The 17,711-nt window shown below is 40.0% G+C and overlaps 1 protein-coding gene across 12 annotated transcripts in view; it reads left to right on the top strand.

Annotated features, from left to right (window-relative positions):
- Positions 1–17,711, top strand: part of Tacc1 (transforming acidic coiled-coil containing protein 1) — a 133,941-nt gene that overhangs the window by 104,632 nt on the left and 11,598 nt on the right. For 7 of the 12 annotated variants that reach the window (XM_074054623.1, XM_074054620.1, XM_074054621.1 and 4 more), the window contains 6 exons: positions 429–636; positions 4,537–4,589; positions 11,398–11,523; positions 13,207–13,283; positions 14,919–14,962; positions 17,533–17,693. In XM_074054623.1, the coding sequence (XP_073910724.1) occupies positions 429–636; positions 4,537–4,589; positions 11,398–11,523; positions 13,207–13,283; positions 14,919–14,962; positions 17,533–17,693 (669 nt within the window). The remainder of the gene's footprint in view (positions 1–428; positions 637–4,536; positions 4,590–11,397; positions 11,524–13,206; positions 13,284–14,918; positions 14,963–17,532; positions 17,694–17,711) is intronic. The other 5 variants (XM_074054622.1, XM_074054627.1, XM_020164422.2 and 2 more) reach the window with 1 other exon arrangement.

The following is a 17,711-nucleotide window of genomic DNA, read 5'->3' as shown; positions in this document are numbered from 1 at the left end:
GCTCTGGTTATTTTGGGGTCTTGCGAACTATTTCCCCAGGCTGGCCTTGAACCACAATCCTTCCGATCTCAGCCTCCTGCATAGTTAGGATTGCAGGCAGTGCCCAGCTTAAAAATCCTTCTTAATGCTGAAAAGTTTTTAGATGTAACTTGAAAATACAATGAGGTGCATGGATTTTTAAAAAAATAGATACATGAGCAAGAAAATTTGAAAGACAGTCTTGGGTCACTTAATCTTATAAATTTAGGCTAGAAAAACTCAATTTTTCAAAACTCAGACTCAAATTACAAAAGGTAGGTTTTAGAAGCTGCAAGATTTCATGACTGAGAGACTCTAGCTTCATACCTGAAAGTCTGTGTGGAATTGTGGCCACTTGCTCCCTCATCGTTTGCCTCCTAATGGGTAGTATCTCGTGCTGCATTTCCCAGGATGAAGGAGCAATGATCTCCCAGATTTCAGATGTTTCTAGTGTGGATGGCCATGCAACTGATGAGGAGAAACTGGCGTCTACATCATGTGGTCAGAAATCAGCTGGGGCCGAGGTGAAAGGTGAGCCAGAGGAAGACCTGGAGTACTTTGAATGTTCCAATGTTCCTGTGTCTACCATAAATCATGCGTTTTCATCCTCAGAAGCAGGTATGGAAGCATATCTTCATCTTTCTAACATACGTAAGCATGGAAATGCCTGAAAGCCAGTCCTAAAGCAGGAGGTGCTGGAGAGACTAGAGAATTGGGTCACTGAGGGATAGGTTAGCGTGCTGACCTATGCTTTGCTTCTTTACCTTCAAAAGAAATATTAAAAAAGAGCTTACAGGGTCCATATGATGTCCAGGAGACGCTGATTCAATTTCTCTTTAATTTTGTGTTAACATGGTCATATCTTGAACTATGATAGCCTATAAATATTTTACACATTTGGCTTTTATGTAATTGTTGTGCTCATCGTGTAACTCACAGAAATTACAACCAACACGTATAATGTTTTACCATGTGTAAGCATTACTCTCAAGTGCTTTACATGAATCAACTCATTACTCCTCGCCAGTTGATATGTTTTACCATTCTTCAGAAAAACAGTGAGGCACAGAAGTTAAGTAATTGACCAAGGTCACATGGCTAGCATGCGAGAGGAAAGTAATGTCTTTTTCCTTTCCCATTGTGAGTTCATGGCTTGAGACCTCTGAAACAAAAATGAGACCTAACAAGAGAAAAGCATACAAATTTACTTAATGCAAGTGTTTTGGGAGTTTTTTAAGGTTTTTTTTTTTTTTTCTCTTTTGTTGTACTAGAGTTTGAACTCAGTACACTTGGTAGTGTCTCCAGCCATTTTTGCTCTTGTTGTGCTCAAGATAGGGTCTTGCTTTTTGCCTAGACCAGTCTGGACCATGATCCTCCTATTTTATACTTCCCGCTGTTGCCACCACACCTAGCTTTTTTTTTTTTGAAATGGAGGTCTTGTAAATTTTTGTCCCTGGACTGGCCTGGACCTTTGATCCTCCCACAACTCCACACCCAGCTGTTGGTTGAGATGGTGTCTCACAAAATTTTTGCCCAGGTTGGCCGGGAACTTCAGTCCTCCTTGTCTCAGCCTCCCAAGTAGCTAGGATTATGGGCATGAGCCACTAGAGCCTGACTATAAGGGGTTTTTTGTTGTTTTGTTTGGGCTTGGTTTTTCTGCAGTGCTGGGGCCCAAACCCCCAAGGCCCTGTGCATGTTAGGGAAGCATTCTGCCACTGAGCTACATTCCTAGCCCTTGGTTTTATTATGTAACCCAGACTGAAAGGGAAACTTGGCAATCCTCCTGCCTCAGCTTCCAGAGTACTAGGATTATAGGTGTACAGAGCCTTCCAAAATGAAGGTGAAAGAAACAGAAAAATATGTGTTTTTATGGACACTCATACAGAATTACAATTAGAAGACAGAAGGGAATGATCTAACAGTGAAAAAGTGGAGGGAACTTAGCAAGGCCTGTTTTTTCAGGTTCTTCTTGGTATTTGTGTCTTCAAGGATGAGCACACTCTTTTCCTCCAAGTATTGGGAGGACACCTCTCAAATGATGGCCTTATAAACTATTTTCAGGAGACGATCAGAGAATTCTTTTACAGTATACATGAGGGAAGAAGGGCATAGAGACCTTCCTGCTTCTGCTGCCTCCTCAAACACCAAGGTGCAATATTTTGGAGTAGTATGTTATAACTCCATCACTGTAAGTGGTAGAATTAGATTCCAACTTAAGCAGTCTGGTTCCCTGGCCTTATAACCCCAGTGCTAAAGTGTGAAGTAATTGTTTTCTTTATATTAGGCTACTGTAAATTTTCCTGTCACAAATGTGGTAGATTGAAATTCCTTAGCATACTAAAAAAGAACCTAAGCTCCTACCATCATATTCTTAATGGCGCTCTAGAGCAAAGGCTGTCTACTGGGTCCCATATTAATCTGTGGCTTTAAACTTTACTTATGGAATGTTTAGAGCCATTGTCCTGACTATGTTCAACATTATTAAAAACTCAGATCTTCTTAAGCAGCACAATTTAACTTGTGGACTTTTATACTTGGAATTTTAAAGGTCATGATCTGCCATCAAACTGGGAAATAGAAAGTCAAGACTTCGAGCAAGTTTCTTCCCTGGACCTCCTCCCTGTCCCCCAGGTCTCGGTTTTCTATCAGTGGTAGTTAGCTTTCCTTTCTATGACAAATACCTGAGATAACCCACTAGTAAAGGAAAAAAGTTTATTTTGTGTTGTGGTTCAAAAGGTCCAGTCCATGGTCAGGCAGCCCATTGCTTTAGGCCTCTGCCCAGCATGCCTTATGGCACAAGTAGTGGGTGGTCTATGGTGGAGCAAATTGCTGTCCTCATGGCCAGGAAGTGAGAGGAAAGGAAGGGACTGGACTCCCACAGCGTAACTCAAGGGCATGCCCCCAGTGACCTGAAGACTTCCCACTAGGCCCCTGGTTTTATTTTTTGGCATTACTGGGGTTTGAACTCAGGGCCTTTTGCTTGCTAGGTAGGAGCTCTACCACTTGAACCACACCCCTAGCCCTAGAGGCCCCTCTTCTTAAACTTCTACCACCTTCCAATAACACTACCCTGAGGACCAACCCTTTAACGTATGTGCCTTAGGAGAGAGTTCCACCTCCAAACTGTAGCACCAGCTGTAAAATAAATGTGGCAGGCAGTGTGTGTGACTTCTTTCCCAAAGGCCTTGTTCACTGTGGCCCTTGGTTCCCCTTTAATCCTAGTTTTTCAAGGTTAATTGCAAGTCCCCCATGCCTGCAACTGTTTCTTGTACATATCTGAAATGTCTTTCTTTGCCATTTCCTACAAACAGTCTTCACGTTCTTTCAGGTCTGTCATGAATGCTGAATTGCAACCACTGTACCCTCTGCTCCCACTACACCTCTTCTTACCCTTCAGCACCTAGCATACAGCATTCCTTATAGAAGGGTGGCTGTTGTAAATTCTCAAGGTCAGGGATTGTGAGAGGTATGCATTTAAATTTCCTCTGATATGGTAAATATTTGTTGAATTATATTCGTCCTCAGTGGAGGAAATTCCTTGAGAGAGAGCTGGGAGGTGTATTACATACAGTGCTAGAAAGTTCATAAACTAGCAGTTGGCTTCTGAATAGCAGGAACAGATTTAAACAAGTTGTTACACTGTAACTGGTTACCTCTATCAAAAGGAAGAGCAGAGAACAACGTAATTGTTCTCTAGGAAACAAGAATCTCACACAGTGAGGGGAAGGAACCTGCTGTGTTGACAAAATAGCTTTCTGTATGCACAGACAAGTAGGAAAGGAGGATGCAGTGAAGAATTTGGACTTAATCTTACAGGTCTGGGGGAGGCTTTGAGCAAAGAAGTGATGGTCACATTTGTGTTTTAAATAACTATTGACTAAAATAGTATTTGGTTATTGCTACATGAAGGATTGTAGCATTAAATTGTTGTGCACTTTTCTATATTTTAAAATTTTTTTTCAATGAGGTCATATGCTGTTTTTTGTTTTTGCTTTGTTTTGTTTTTTAATGCCACCTCTGATGGTAAAGTGAAAAATAGACCTGATAACAAGGAAACCAGATAGAGGGTATGGAGAGAAGAATGAACATAGTTTTGCAGGCTTGAAGTTTAAACTTACATTAATTAAATTGAGAGTATCCTTCTGGGCTGGAATTTAAATTCGCTCAGACTTGATAATAAAAATAGTATTCATTGTCACAATTTCCTTTTTCTGAAATAATTCCATGGTTAGTACAACTCAGATGCTAAACTTTTGATAGACACAAGGGGGCAGCCCTACCGTCCTTTTTGCTGAAGGCTTGCCTGTTTATGACTAACTATGCACTCTTTCTTCTCAATCTTATGGACTTTTAACTCCGAACAGACAGAGCTCAGCAGAACACAAGTACTCCTTTTAAAACCTTGAAATGCTGTTGGTGTGTTCATAGTCATTTTTAGCCTGCACTGGGGTTCCTGAGTCTTTCTCTAGGATTGAACTAATCTTGGAAGAACTATAAAAATTACTTTCTGTGTTTTAGGCGTAGAGAAAGAGATGTGCCAGAAGATGGAAAAAGACGGATCTGCTGTGCTTGTAAGTTCCTAAACTTGGGGATGGGGTGGAGATCAGGCTTCTTTTCAGCATTTGTTTTGAAGCCCACGTCTTGTTAGTGTTAGGTGATGGTGATTTTACTCACATATACATACAGATGTGTGTGTGTGTGTGTGTATAAATAAAACCACCGCCGTGTGTGTGTGTGTGTGTGTGTGTGTGTGTGTGTGTGTGTGTAGATAAGATAGCATGCTAAGATCTGACTGACTACATGGCAGGTATCAGGAAGGCTGAATCTGAGCTAATTAAAAACTGAGTCATATTTAACTCTTCATATTCTTTTATTTATTTATTTTGCAGTACTAGGGCTTGAACTCAGGGCTGATACCTCACTCCACCAGCCCTTTTTTTTTTTTTTCTTGTGATGGGTTTTTTCAAAATAGGGTCTGTCAGGAACCACTTGCCCAGGCTACCCTCAAACTGTGATCCTCCTAATTTCTGCCTCCCATAGCTAGGATTACAGGTGTGAGCCTCTGGTATCCAGCTTAAACTCTTCATTTTCAGTTGGGTTGAAATATATACCAATTTGTTGATATACAAAGAATTCTGGTATATCTTTTTCCCATTTTACTTAAATATTAGCATCTTACATAAACAGAGCACAGTTATCAAGGCAGATAAGGCAGGAAAGTGCAATCCAGGAAGGTAAGTTGACTTATGTAAAGGCAAGAGAGTGAGAAAAAGTTGGAATTTTATAAGGAGTTGTGAATACTAATAATATTGTGTTTGAAGAATGACTATACTGTATAGCTTATATATACATATATATGGTAGGCAAGGTCCAGATCATCAGGGGAGAAATAGATACAGTGCCAGAGGGTTTGGAATTCATGGTAGAATTGTTGGGTATCATTGTAGGTTTTTAAGTAGGGAGCAATGTGATTAGTTATAGTTCATAGGAGAGGATGTAGGCAAAGAGTGATTTCATAGGCAGAACTTCAGTGACGTATATAGTGGCCAGGATGTGGCTGGTAATGAGAAAAAGATGGACTCCACTGAGAGTTTCTGCCCTAAGCATCTGAGTGGTCAATATTACTATTAACCAACCCTCATTGTAACACCTAGTTATTTAACTACAAACCTGGGATCACCTTTGCCTCCTCCCATCCCCTTAATACTCACAGGTATGTGGTTTCTATGTTTAGAACTTACATAAAGTAAAACTGTCTCCTCTTCTTGAGCTCATGGCCACTTACCAATCTTTTAAAAGATGGTAGCAACTTTTTAACCAGTCTTCCTGTTTCCAGGCTTGGTTTATCATCTTTTGGCATAAGCTAGTTCCTTTTAAAGTTTTCCAAGTACAACAGGAGCACTTCCTGTGTAAAAATAGTGAAGGGACGATTGGAGAAGGGTGTGTTGGGAGGATATAACATTGGTCTGTAGGACTACGCATTCAGGTGGTTTACCCAGTTCTTGAAAAAAACAGTTTAAACATCCTGATTCCCAAAAAATGAACAGTACCTGTCTGCCTCATCAGGGTGATTGTGAGGCTAAGAGGAAATGATAATGTGAAACATTCAAGACTACAATAAGGTGGTGTGTTAAGAGAAAAAGATTGGAAAAGAAGGTGAAAAAGAAGAGTAAAGTATACTTGTCTTTAGCCAACTGGGAAAGAACATATCATGTTATGACCCTTAAAAGTAACCCCATATTTACTTCCTGGCATAAATTAATGTTTACTTCCTTAATGTAAAGTATTGTATAGACATTGTGCAAAAGAATTTCAATCTAAGGGCTTGGAGTGTGGTTTAGTGGTAGAACACTTACCTAGCATGCTCATGGTCCTGGATTTGATCCCTGGCAATGCAAAAAAGAAATACTAGTCTTCAACATGTTGAATAAAGAAGCCTGTGTAATCTAGAATTTATCTTTTAAGTCTCTCTGGTTGCTTTGAAGTACATTCCTGTTGCAATCTCATGCTCAGAGGTAGGTGGTGGCTGGGACAAAATAACTAAAGCCAGCATTCTCTAAGTGGTGGGGATTGAGTCTCATCTTGCCTTTCAGCTGTTGGTTGGCAGCATTTTCCATTTAGGGGTCAGTTTATTTTTTATGTGAAGTCTTAAACGCCTTAAAAGTTGAGTTCTGGTGGCTTTTCCAACCATGTCTCCGTTAGAGTAGAGGGAGGGATGGCACTCCTCCAGGACTCAAGGACAAAGGCTGGGAAGAGCATAGTCATTGCAGCACAGAAGATTAGTGCTGCTAATGCTCCCACTGCAGGGACACCGGAAAGGGAATTACTTTGTAGCATCTCTGCTCACTGTATATTTGCAACCAGGACATCACTGAATTATTCCATCCCTAGACAGGTCTTTTTTGGTTCTTAAATTGTGAAGACCAGTAAAAGGGTTAGGGAACGTGAAACCAGACCTCTTGGGAAGGATATGATTCGTTTATTGGTTGATTGATTCAGGCATCTTCATTTAGGCCCAGTCCTGAAGAGATTGGCCAGTTCTTTGTGGTGGTAGATTCTGTAGACTTTCTATACTGTTTAATAAGCAATATCAAGGAATGTAAAAAGTTAAATCCAGGGAAACTGGGGAAGGCAGCTAAAAGGTCACAGCATGAATTCCTGCCCTGATCACCTCATAAGAGCTGTTGAATTTTGAGTAGTGAGGCTTGTGGCATATGGCTAGGCAGGTGGAGTGGCTAGGAGAGAGCTGACAGGCTACAGAGCCACTCACCTAGATACATTGGCCACCATCTAAGATCTGATCTTCCACCTCCAACTCAGAATGCTGCATTGAGTTATAGTGAAAGTAGGCAACTGAAGTTATTTATCCCCTTGACAAATGAGATACTGAACTCTCTAGAGTGGATGTTAGTATTTTCCTTGCTAAGAAAGCTTGTCCGTCTATTTTCCAAATTCTCGCTAACATGGTGACTGTGAGACATGTTTTTTTTTAGAGTTGATTGGGCTTGAGAACTCTGACCTCAAATAATAAACTCACAAAAGACTGATCTGGAAGTGTATTAATTGAAAATCAGAAAAGTAAAATTTGTCACCTTGACCCAATGTATTCAGGGCGTTATCTCCCTTTAGGCAGGTTACATTAGAAGCAAGATGGTGAGAAAATTTCTTTTTAATTGCACAAAATAATGGACTTCATTATAACATTTCCATACATGTATACAATGTACTTCAATCCTATTCACCCCACCACTTTCTCTTCGCCTCTTCCCCCAAATAGTTCCCCTTTTATGTTTAAGTCTTTTTTGTTTTTTCAGATATAGATTCTACATTTAAGAGAAAACATATTTGTCTTTCTGAGTTCAACTTATTTCATTTAACATGATTATCTCCAGTTCCATCCATTTTCCTGCAGTTGACAGGATTTCATATACCATAATTTCTTTATGCATTCATCTATTGATGGGCAGCTAGGCTGATTAATAACTTGGTTATTGTGAATCATGCTGCAATAAACATAGTGTACAGGTATCTCTATTGTATGCTGATTTTGATTTCTTTGAGTATATGCCCAGAGTGGAATGGCAGGGTCATACGGTTGTTTTATTTTTAGTTTTTTTGAGGAATCGCTATACTGATTTCCATAATGGCTTCACTAATTTACATTTCCACCAACAATGTATAAGGTCTGTTACCCCTCATCCTGTCCTCCCCTCCCCCATCACTGCCCCCTGCATCCTTCCAGCATTTGCTGAAACTTCATCCTGGGGTAAGCAAAATCTCAGTGTAGATTTGATTTGCTAAGGATGTTGAATATTTTTTCATGTGTTTATATTGGAGAGCTATCGGTTCAATTCATTTGCCCATTTACTGATTGGATAATTTGTTCTTTTGATGTTTAATTATTTGAGTTCTTGGGATGGAGATGTGGTTCAAGTGGTAGAGTGCTTGCCTGGCAGCACAAAGGCCTAGGTTCAGTCTTCAGTACTAAAAAAAAAAATTAAGTTCTTTATATATTCTGGATATTAATCCCTTGTCGGGTGAATAGCTGGCCAAGATTTTCTCCCATTCTTTAGATGATGTCTTCACTCTGATAGTTGTGTCCTTTGCTGTGCAGAAGCTTTTTAACTTGATGGAATATCATTTGTCAATTCTTGCTGTTATTTACTAAGACATTGGAGTCCTATTCAGAAAGTCGTTGCCTATGCTTATGTCTTGAAATGTTTTCCTGTAGTAATTTCAAAGTTTCAGGTCCTATATTAAGATCTTTGACCAATTTTGAATTGATTTTTGTACAAGGTGAGAGATAGGAATCTAATTTCAGTCTTCTACAAATGGATATCCAGTTTTCCTAGCATTGTTTGTTGAAGAGACCATCTTTTCTCCAATGTATGTCTTTGGCCCCTTTGTCTAGAATAAGTTGGCTATAGCTGTATGGGCTTATTCCTGGGTCTAATATTCTATTCCATTGGTCTGCCATTTTTGTGCCAGTACCAGGCTATGTTACTTTGACTCTTGTATAATTTTAGGTATTGTGATACCTCTAGCATTGCTCTTTTTGCTCAGGATTGATTTGGCTATTTAGGGTCTCTTGCGTTTCCACATGAATTTTAGGATTGTTTTTTCTATTTCTGTGAAGAATGTCATTAGAATTTTGATGGAGATTGCATTGATCTGTAGATTGCTTCTGGTAACTTTCACAATATTTTGCTGACCCATGAGTGTGAAAGGTCTTTCCATTTTCTAGTGTCTTCTTCAGTTTCTTTCTTCACAGTGTTTTGTTGTTGTTTTGTTTTGTTTTTTCCTTTTTTTGCAGTACTGGGGCTTGAACTCAGGGCCTATACTTTGAATCACTCCATCAGTCCATTTTTGGATAGGTTTTTTTTGAGATAGGATCTTGAGAACTATTTGCCCAGGCTGGCTTTGAACTGCAATCCTCCAGATCTCTGCCTTCTGAGTAGCTAGGATTACAGGCATGAGCCACTGGCATCTGGCCTGTTTTATAGTTTTCATTGTAGAGGTCTTTCACCTCTTTGTTAATTTATTCCTAGGTATTTTTTTTTGAGGCTATTATGAATGAGATTGTTTTCCTGATTTCTCTCTCAGTATATTTGTTACTCGTATATGTTGCTTTTGTACCCTGCTACTTTGATGAAAGTGTTTATCAAATCTAGGGAGTTTTCTGGTGGAGACTGTAAGAAAGTTTCTTGACAGGAAGCCAGGCATAGGTTAGTGAGATGGTTCCCGCATCCAAGGGTAGTCCCTGAGCCAAACTCAGTGACTCAAAACAACCAGCATTCATTAGCTCATTGTTTCTGTGCGTTAGAAATCCTTGGGTGGCTTTGCTGAGTCCTCTGACTCTCAAGATCAAGGTTTTGATCAGAGCTACAGTCATCTCCAGCCTTGAGTTAGAGTAGATTCTCTTTCAAGCTCATTCGCATGGTTGATGGTAGAGACACCAGTTCCTTGCCATAATAGGCCTTTCCATAGAGCCTCTCAATACATGGAAGCCAAAGTCTTTTTGTAAACTGTTCTCAAAAATGACATCCATGACTTTTAGTAGTGAGTCCCTAAATCCAAACTCTACCCAAAAGGTGGAGACTATACAAGAGGATCAATACTGGGAGGTGGGTATTGAGAGAGCCATGTTAGAGACTGCCTACCACAAATGCCCTCTGGTTTTACTGGGAGAGCTATACCAAGATAGAAAGCAAGAGGTTTTGGGGGTAGCCTTGAACTTCTGTCAGCATGATGGGCTTCCCTCCCCCAAATGCTGTGGCAAAATGGGCACTGACAGCTGGTAGCTTTTATAATTCTCTTTTCTGTGGCCTAAAATGAGTTTCTATCTTGGGTCTATGGCTAAGGTCTGTCAGTCTGTATGCAAAAATTTCAAGTGTGTTTTTGAGCACACTTAACCCAGGAAAGATTAAAAGTAGACCCTGGACTTTCTTTTTTGTATTAGTTCAGACAAGATATGAGAGAGTGAATTGATTATAGGTCAATAACGTCTCAGTTATATTCACATTTCAGGTTATTAAGATTATCCCTAGGTCATTTTAGCTGGCATTTTGGATGTTCCCCAACCAGACTTTACATCACACGTGTACAAAAGTTACTTCCCTATGCTAACCCTGGGCCTGGTTTTGTGCTTGAATCAAGCTAGTACATCAGAAGGTGAAATGCTCCCAGAAGGGAGCCAAAACCTTCATATCAAAGAAGAATACCACCCCCCCCCGAAAAAAAAAAAAAACCAACAGGCACAGGTCTTGGCTTGCATATAATCACTCTGTATAGAGCCAGTCATGACAACATGACAGTGTTGTTGGGCTACCGCAGGACTTCACTGCAGAGTAGGTGAAGTTCACGTTGATAGCGAATCATCTAGCTGGATGGGTAAGGATCAGAGTTCAGTTATATTTGCATGTAGTGATACGTTCCAGAAATATTACTATCCAAATTGACAAAAAAAAAAAAGTTATGTCAGTGCATCAGTATGTAAAAAGAAGAGCTGTCTTACTTTTTTTAAAAAATTATTTTCCTGGGACACCTCACCCCCAGAAATCCCCAGGAAAATGGACTATTGAACACATCTGTTTTGTGGCTGTGATTCTTTGGTAAATGACCACTTGATAATTACGCTTTCATCCTTTTGATAAGAAGAGAACCCCCAGGTTATCTTTGCTGAGACCACCATGAGACTCGTTAGAACTATTTTTCTTTAGATAGTACTGTAACTACATTTTTTAAAAACTACCCTTTTTTTTTCTTTTGCAAGCATGTTTTTAAAGGTTGTGGTCAATTTTGTAATGAGGAAGTTACTGAAGGGTAATGGGGTTTAAGTAGCTGAAGCTGGGCATATTAAGTGTAACCCTTTCCCCACAGGGACTGTTCGAGTCTTCTGCAGAGAAGGTTCCTGTGTCTGTGGCCTGCGGAGGTGAGAGCCCCCTGGATGGGATCTGCCTCAGTGAATCAGATAAGACAGCCGTGCTCACCTTGATAAGAGAAGAGGTAAAGGTGTACTTGTTCTGCTTATCACTCTGTTTCTTTTAAAGCCCATGTGCCACCAGAGATTCCATCTCTGTTGGCTGTAGTTGCTTCAGCCTGCAAGTTCTTCGTCCTACAGCTTGTGGAGCGTACATAAAGGACTCCCTGTAAACCTGATGTTGTTGCTGCAGTCCTGACATGCTGATGGTGTTCAGGGGGAAAACGGATACTCTGAAACACTCCTAAGAATTTTGTGTAGTTTTCTTTAGTCTTGTGGTTTCAATATCTAATTTTGTCAACTCTGATCCATTTTGTAGAGGATATGTGCTCGTGCCTAAGAATGGCCTATATTCTGTCTGGGCTTGTAGCAACATGAAATTGTTCTCTGATACCATCCATTCTTTAAATGTTCAGCCCTCCAGTCCTGAATTGTGTTTCCTGAGGAGGCTGTGTTTGAGATGAATCACTGGCCAGGCACTGGTGGCTCACGCCTGTAATCCTAGCTACTCAGGAGGCAGAGATCAGGAGGATCTCAGTTTAAAGCCAGCCAGGGCAAATAGTCCACAAGACCCTATCTTGTGGTGGGTGGGGGGGCTGGTGGAATGGCTTTAGGTGTAGGCCCTGAGTATCACACAGCATAAAGCAAAAATAGATGACTATGAGGCCTTTCTCAGGTGATCAGAAAAATATGAAAGATACTGTTATGCACTGTTGATCAGTTTTCAACCTTGTTCATCATATTTTAGGTGTTTGGTTTGTTTTTGAGGATTCCACTTTTTTTAAGAAGGTCTAGCAATTTTATTTTTATACTATGATGAAAATAGTTAAGCATCTTAGCAGTACATCTTTCAAAGCTTTGTATATAGCATGATACTGGTAATAAGGAATGTCAACTATTTCAAAACTTGGAACAGTAGCCAGGAGGCCCACCAGACAAAAATGATTTCTTCCTCCTGAGAGTTAAGCTGTGAGATTACACTTAATTGATCAAAGCAAAGATGTACCTGATCGCCTGAAGCATACAGGGTGGCCTCTGGGTTCTTGAACTCTTTATTAAAAGCACCAAAATAGAGAAGATACCAATTAGGAAGAAGGAAGTACCACAAGGAAGCATAGTGAAAGGTGGGCAATGGATGTCCAAGGCAAATGGAATTGAGGCAATGAGTTCAGAGTATCTTTCTAGTTAGCAAGAATATCCTCAATATGGAAATGGATGCTGGTGTGATTAGCGGGATCCTGCCTGTGTTGATGGATGCCATAGTGGGAAACTCCGAGCCCCTCATTCTGACTCCGTTTGTATCAAACAGTTAGAAGACTCACACAGAATATTCTGCCATTTGTGGTGGCACAGGCCTATAATCCTAGCACTCAGGAGACTAGGGATAGAGGATAAAGAGTTCGAGACTAACCTGAGCTACACAGTGAAACCTTGTCTCAAAAAAAAGAAATTCTTAGAGGTTGTAAATTTTAAATTTTGGGGAGCTGTTCTACTTATCCTTACCCTGGTGGCTGTGTTCCTGCATTCTACATGACTAAGACTGGACTTTTCCAAATGCTTCTGAACAATATATATCAACATTGAGGTTTCATATTCCTAAAGTGAATTTAACATCTTGGGCTAGACTTTGGTCATATTTTTTTTTCAGTTTTTAACCTTAGACTTAAACTATAATAGATTAAGTAAAACTAAGCTTTATTATAATCCAGATAATCACTAAAGAGATTGAAGCAAATGAATGGAAGAAAAAATATGAAGAAACCCGACAAGAAGTCTTGGAGATGAGGTTAGATTGGAGGCTTGGGTGGGGAGTTGATACTTCTGTGCATTGTTAGATGTAATATAGAAGTGTTTACTTAACCTCAGAGCTAACTGCTGCTGAGAACTTGATGTTTTGCTCTTTGTACTTTGAGAATATCATTGCATGGGTTACTACTGATTAGTTATTCAAATGGCGTAACTCATTTGGGTTGTTCAGACAATTATATGTCAGCAGAACTCACATAATTCTTTTTAAAAAGCATCAACAGAAATTTGTACAAAGTAACCATTTGGAATGCAGAGTCATAAGATTTATTGATACCTTCCGTGATGGAGGCATTGAAATTCATAATGCTTTTAAAAGGTTAGTTATCCATGGTAGCTTCAAATTACATAATCACCAAATAGATTATAAAAAGCATGTTAACAGCCAGGTGCTAGGGGCTCACACCTGTAATCCTAGCTATGAGGGAGGCTGACATCAGGAGAATTGCGGTTTAAAGCCAGCCTGGGCAAATTGTTCAAGAGACCCCATCTCCAAAATAACAAGAGAAAAATGAACTGGAGATGTAGCTGCTTTGCAAGCGCCCCAGTCCCACCTAAATAAATAAATAAATAAGCATGTTTACAGGAAATAAAATTGATCAACTTGTAAGTTGAAATCTTTTTATTTTCCCTGTTCACTCTCTAGAGAGTTAAGAGCCATTAAATGACAGATAGCATCAAAGAAGAGAAGGAAAAAGGCATAAATAATTCTCATATCATATAGCCAGGGCTGTAGTGACTAAGAAACATTTTAAATATGACTACTGTAATTTATGGCTCCTGTATTACTTGGTTTTGGAACATTTCCCAAGTGTAATGCCCTTTGCTGGGCTTGGTGAAGAACACACCTCCCTTACAGAGCTTATGGTAATCACCATTAGAAACTTGGGATGGAGTCCAGCATGCTGGACACCACAGTGAGGAATGGGGCAAGAGTAGTCATTTCTTATTGAGGCAGCTACAGGGAAGAACACCCAGCACTGTACAGGGTCAGAGGATGATGTTTCATTTCACGAGGTGAAAGGCTAACCCAACAGGGTGATCTTTAAAGTCTTTGAATAAATCAAATACTTTTGGAATTAGGACACTAAATCAGAGGGGACAAAGTGCCCGATTGGGGCTAGGAAAGGCTGAAGTCAGAGTGGATCTCTTAGAAAGAGCCCCAAATAATGTCTAACTTAATTTATAAGAGGTTGATTTGTCTAAGTGGAATTAACTTGTCTTGAGATATTTAAATAGGTGCATAGAAAAATGAAGGCAGGTTTTATACAAATAGGATAAAAGGCTTATTAGACATAAAATCTTAAGAAAAACCATTTATGACTTGGGGTGTAGCTCAGCAGCAGAATGTATGCTTAGCATGTAAGGCCCTAGATTCAATTCCCAGCACCAAAACCCCCGAGAAAACCCTCCCTTGTGCCGGGAACATAAACCTTTTGAACTTTAAAAAATCTTATATAATGTAAGAAAAACAAAAGAAGGGAGGGGCAAAGCAAATAAACTGATTATGTAAGTTTGTCATTGTATGTTGATGAGTTTGTTGGGGGCAGCATTTTTCTAACTTTCACTGCTTGAAAATTCTCTTCTCATAATAAATTCTTTTTTTCTTATTTAGGAAAATTGTGGCTGAATATGAAAAGACCATTGCCCAAATGATTGGTAAGGAGAAAGGTTTTTTATTTAGAGGAACTTGGATTTGAACTGAGGGCTCCAACTTGCAAAGTCATCACTCTACTGCTTGAACCACATCTCCAGCCCATTTTGCTCTGGTTATTTTAGAGATTGGGGGGAGGTCTCCTGAACTATTTGCCTGGGCTGTCCTCAAATTGCGATCCTGCCGATCTCAGCCTCCCAAGTAGCTAGGATTACAGGTGTGAGCCACTGGTGCTGAGCAAAGGAGAAAGATTTTTCTTTTTAGGATATGAGTCATTTTTTTCTAAGAAGCTGTCTTAGTATATTCAGGCTGCCATAACAGCATACCATAAACTGGGTGGCTTATAAAAATAAAAATTTGTTTTTCACACTTCTGGAGGTCCAAGAACAGGGCTCTGGCAGATTTGTGTCTGCAAGGGCCTGTTTCTCTCAGTGCCTGCCTGCTTCATCCTCACATGGTAGCGGGAGGGACTAGCTAGTTCTCTGGAGTCTCTTTTTTTTCCTCTTTTTTTAGTTGACATGTAATAATTTGCATACGTAAGGGGTGCAGTGATAATTGAAGTCAGGATAGTTAGCACTTCCATCATCTTACACCTTCATCATTTCTTTGTTGGGAGCCTTCAATTTCCTGTGTTCTTTCTAGTTCTTTATAAATGTATAATAAATCTTATAAGTGGTAGTCACCCTACTATGCTGTAGAACATGAATTTATTCCTCCTGTATTTTGATACTCATTATCCAAACTTTCTCTATTCCCCTCCCCTTCTCACTCCTTTTCTAGCCTCTAGTGACCACTATTCTAGCATTTACCCCTATGAAATCAGCTTATTTAGCCTTCACTTCCATATGTGACTGAAAACATGGAATTTTTCTTTCTGTGCTTGGCTTATTTTACTTAATATAATGTTCTCTGGTCAGGGATCACTTTTGTAAAGGTACTAATCCTATACCTGCCCCCATAATTATCCCCTGTATTATCTACTTTTCCCATTGCTATGACCAAAATACCTAATATAAACAACTTGAAGAAGAATTTATTTTGGCTCACAGTTTCAGAAGGTACAGTCCATGTTGCTTGGCTGTATACACTTGGGCAGAATATCTTGGCTTTGGGAGCAAATACTGAAGGAGGCTCTTCACCTGTGGTAGACAAGAGGCAGACACTCCCCTGATGACTTCCTTCCTCCAGCTATGCTCTACTTTCTGAAGTTTCCACTACCTCCCAAAATAGTGCCACCAGTTGAGGAACAAGTGTTTACCACATGAGCCTGTAGGGGACATTTCATATTCAAACCATAACACCCCTTCCCAAAGCTCACACATATACCATCTCATTGGGGGTTAGATTTCAACATATAAACAGTGGGGCAAAGAGCATAAACATTCAGACCACATAGAGACCCATGGATGATTTTTAGAGCTTAATACAAACTTCAATTTGTCTATCCCTTACCTTATTTCCATGTTAGATATTTTCTATAAAGTTTCTGAAAACACTGAATTAGTGAATACTGAAACAGTGGTTTTAGGAGAAGTACAGGATTAGGTTCCCACAAATGCCTGGTTATAACATTTCCATCCACTGATCAGTGCCTTGTCTTTTTGTATGTTTCTGTTGAAAGACACCTCATTTAATATCTATGGCTGTTCTATTAACATTGACCACCGAGCCAGCTGTGCTGTAATACATGTGTAAAGCAAGCTTACCTACCACTATCTTGAGGTACTTCGCAGCCTTCTTATGCTTAGGAACACTAGATAGCACTTCAGTGCCACCTTTGGGGCCACTTTAAACAGCAGTGTCACCAACAAAAATGCAGAACAGTGCTGCTAAGGGAAATCACAGAAAGGACTGGTTTCAAGAAGGCAGAGAATAGCCTTGTTCAGTCTCAAATAAGAATGTGCACATCAGGTGAGTAAAAATTTTCATCCCATGTCCACAAATGACTACAAAAGCCCATAGTATTGAATGAACTTTAGCAAGTAGGCAAATTTGCAAATTCTGTGAATAGTGAGGATCAGCTGTAGTTAGGTGGTTCTTCTTCCTCTTCCTCTTCTTCCTCCTCCTCCTCTTCCTTCTTTGTTTTCCAAGTTCTGATTTCTCTCTGTCAGACTCAGTGGTGCCTTTATAAAACAACAACTAATGGTTCTCCTATGTTGCATTTACAACATCTTCTAGTCGTTGTAAGGATTGTCTCCCTAAATAAAACCAGGTTTGATCTTTCAACCATTAGGTACTAAAATATGTTCTATTATCTCTATCACCAACTACCACACAGCTTGGCCATGGCTATCCCCTTGTGTGGAATATTGAGCTGCATGGCTCCCACTCTGGATTCTTTTGGGTGTCTGTTCAAATTTTTCCTCTGAGAGAGGCCATTCCCCCCATCACTCTTGCTCTACCTTGCTTTTTCCCATCACTGGTCACCAAATGTCTTCCTCCAACTAGAATAAGTCTTTGGGAGAGTTTTGTTACATTCATAGCTGTGTCCTCATCACCAAGAACAGAAGGCAAAACATGGCCTTCTGATATGCTTGACCGTCTGTTGACTAAAGCTTTGACTTGTGATTCACAGAAGATGAACAGAGGACAAGTATGACCTCTCAGAAGAGCTTCCAACAGCTGACCATGGAGAAGGAGCAGGCACTGGCCGACTTGAATTCTGTGGAAAGGTCCCTTTCTGATCTCTTCAGGAGATATGAGAACCTGAAAGGCGTGCTGGAAGGCTTTAAGAAGGTAGTGTCCTTTTCTGTC

Source organism: Castor canadensis, chromosome 14 (assembly GCF_047511655.1).
Source record: "Castor canadensis chromosome 14, mCasCan1.hap1v2, whole genome shotgun sequence".
NCBI lineage: Eukaryota > Metazoa > Chordata > Mammalia > Rodentia > Castoridae > Castor > Castor canadensis.
This window is presented reverse-complemented; position numbering and strand designations above follow the sequence as displayed.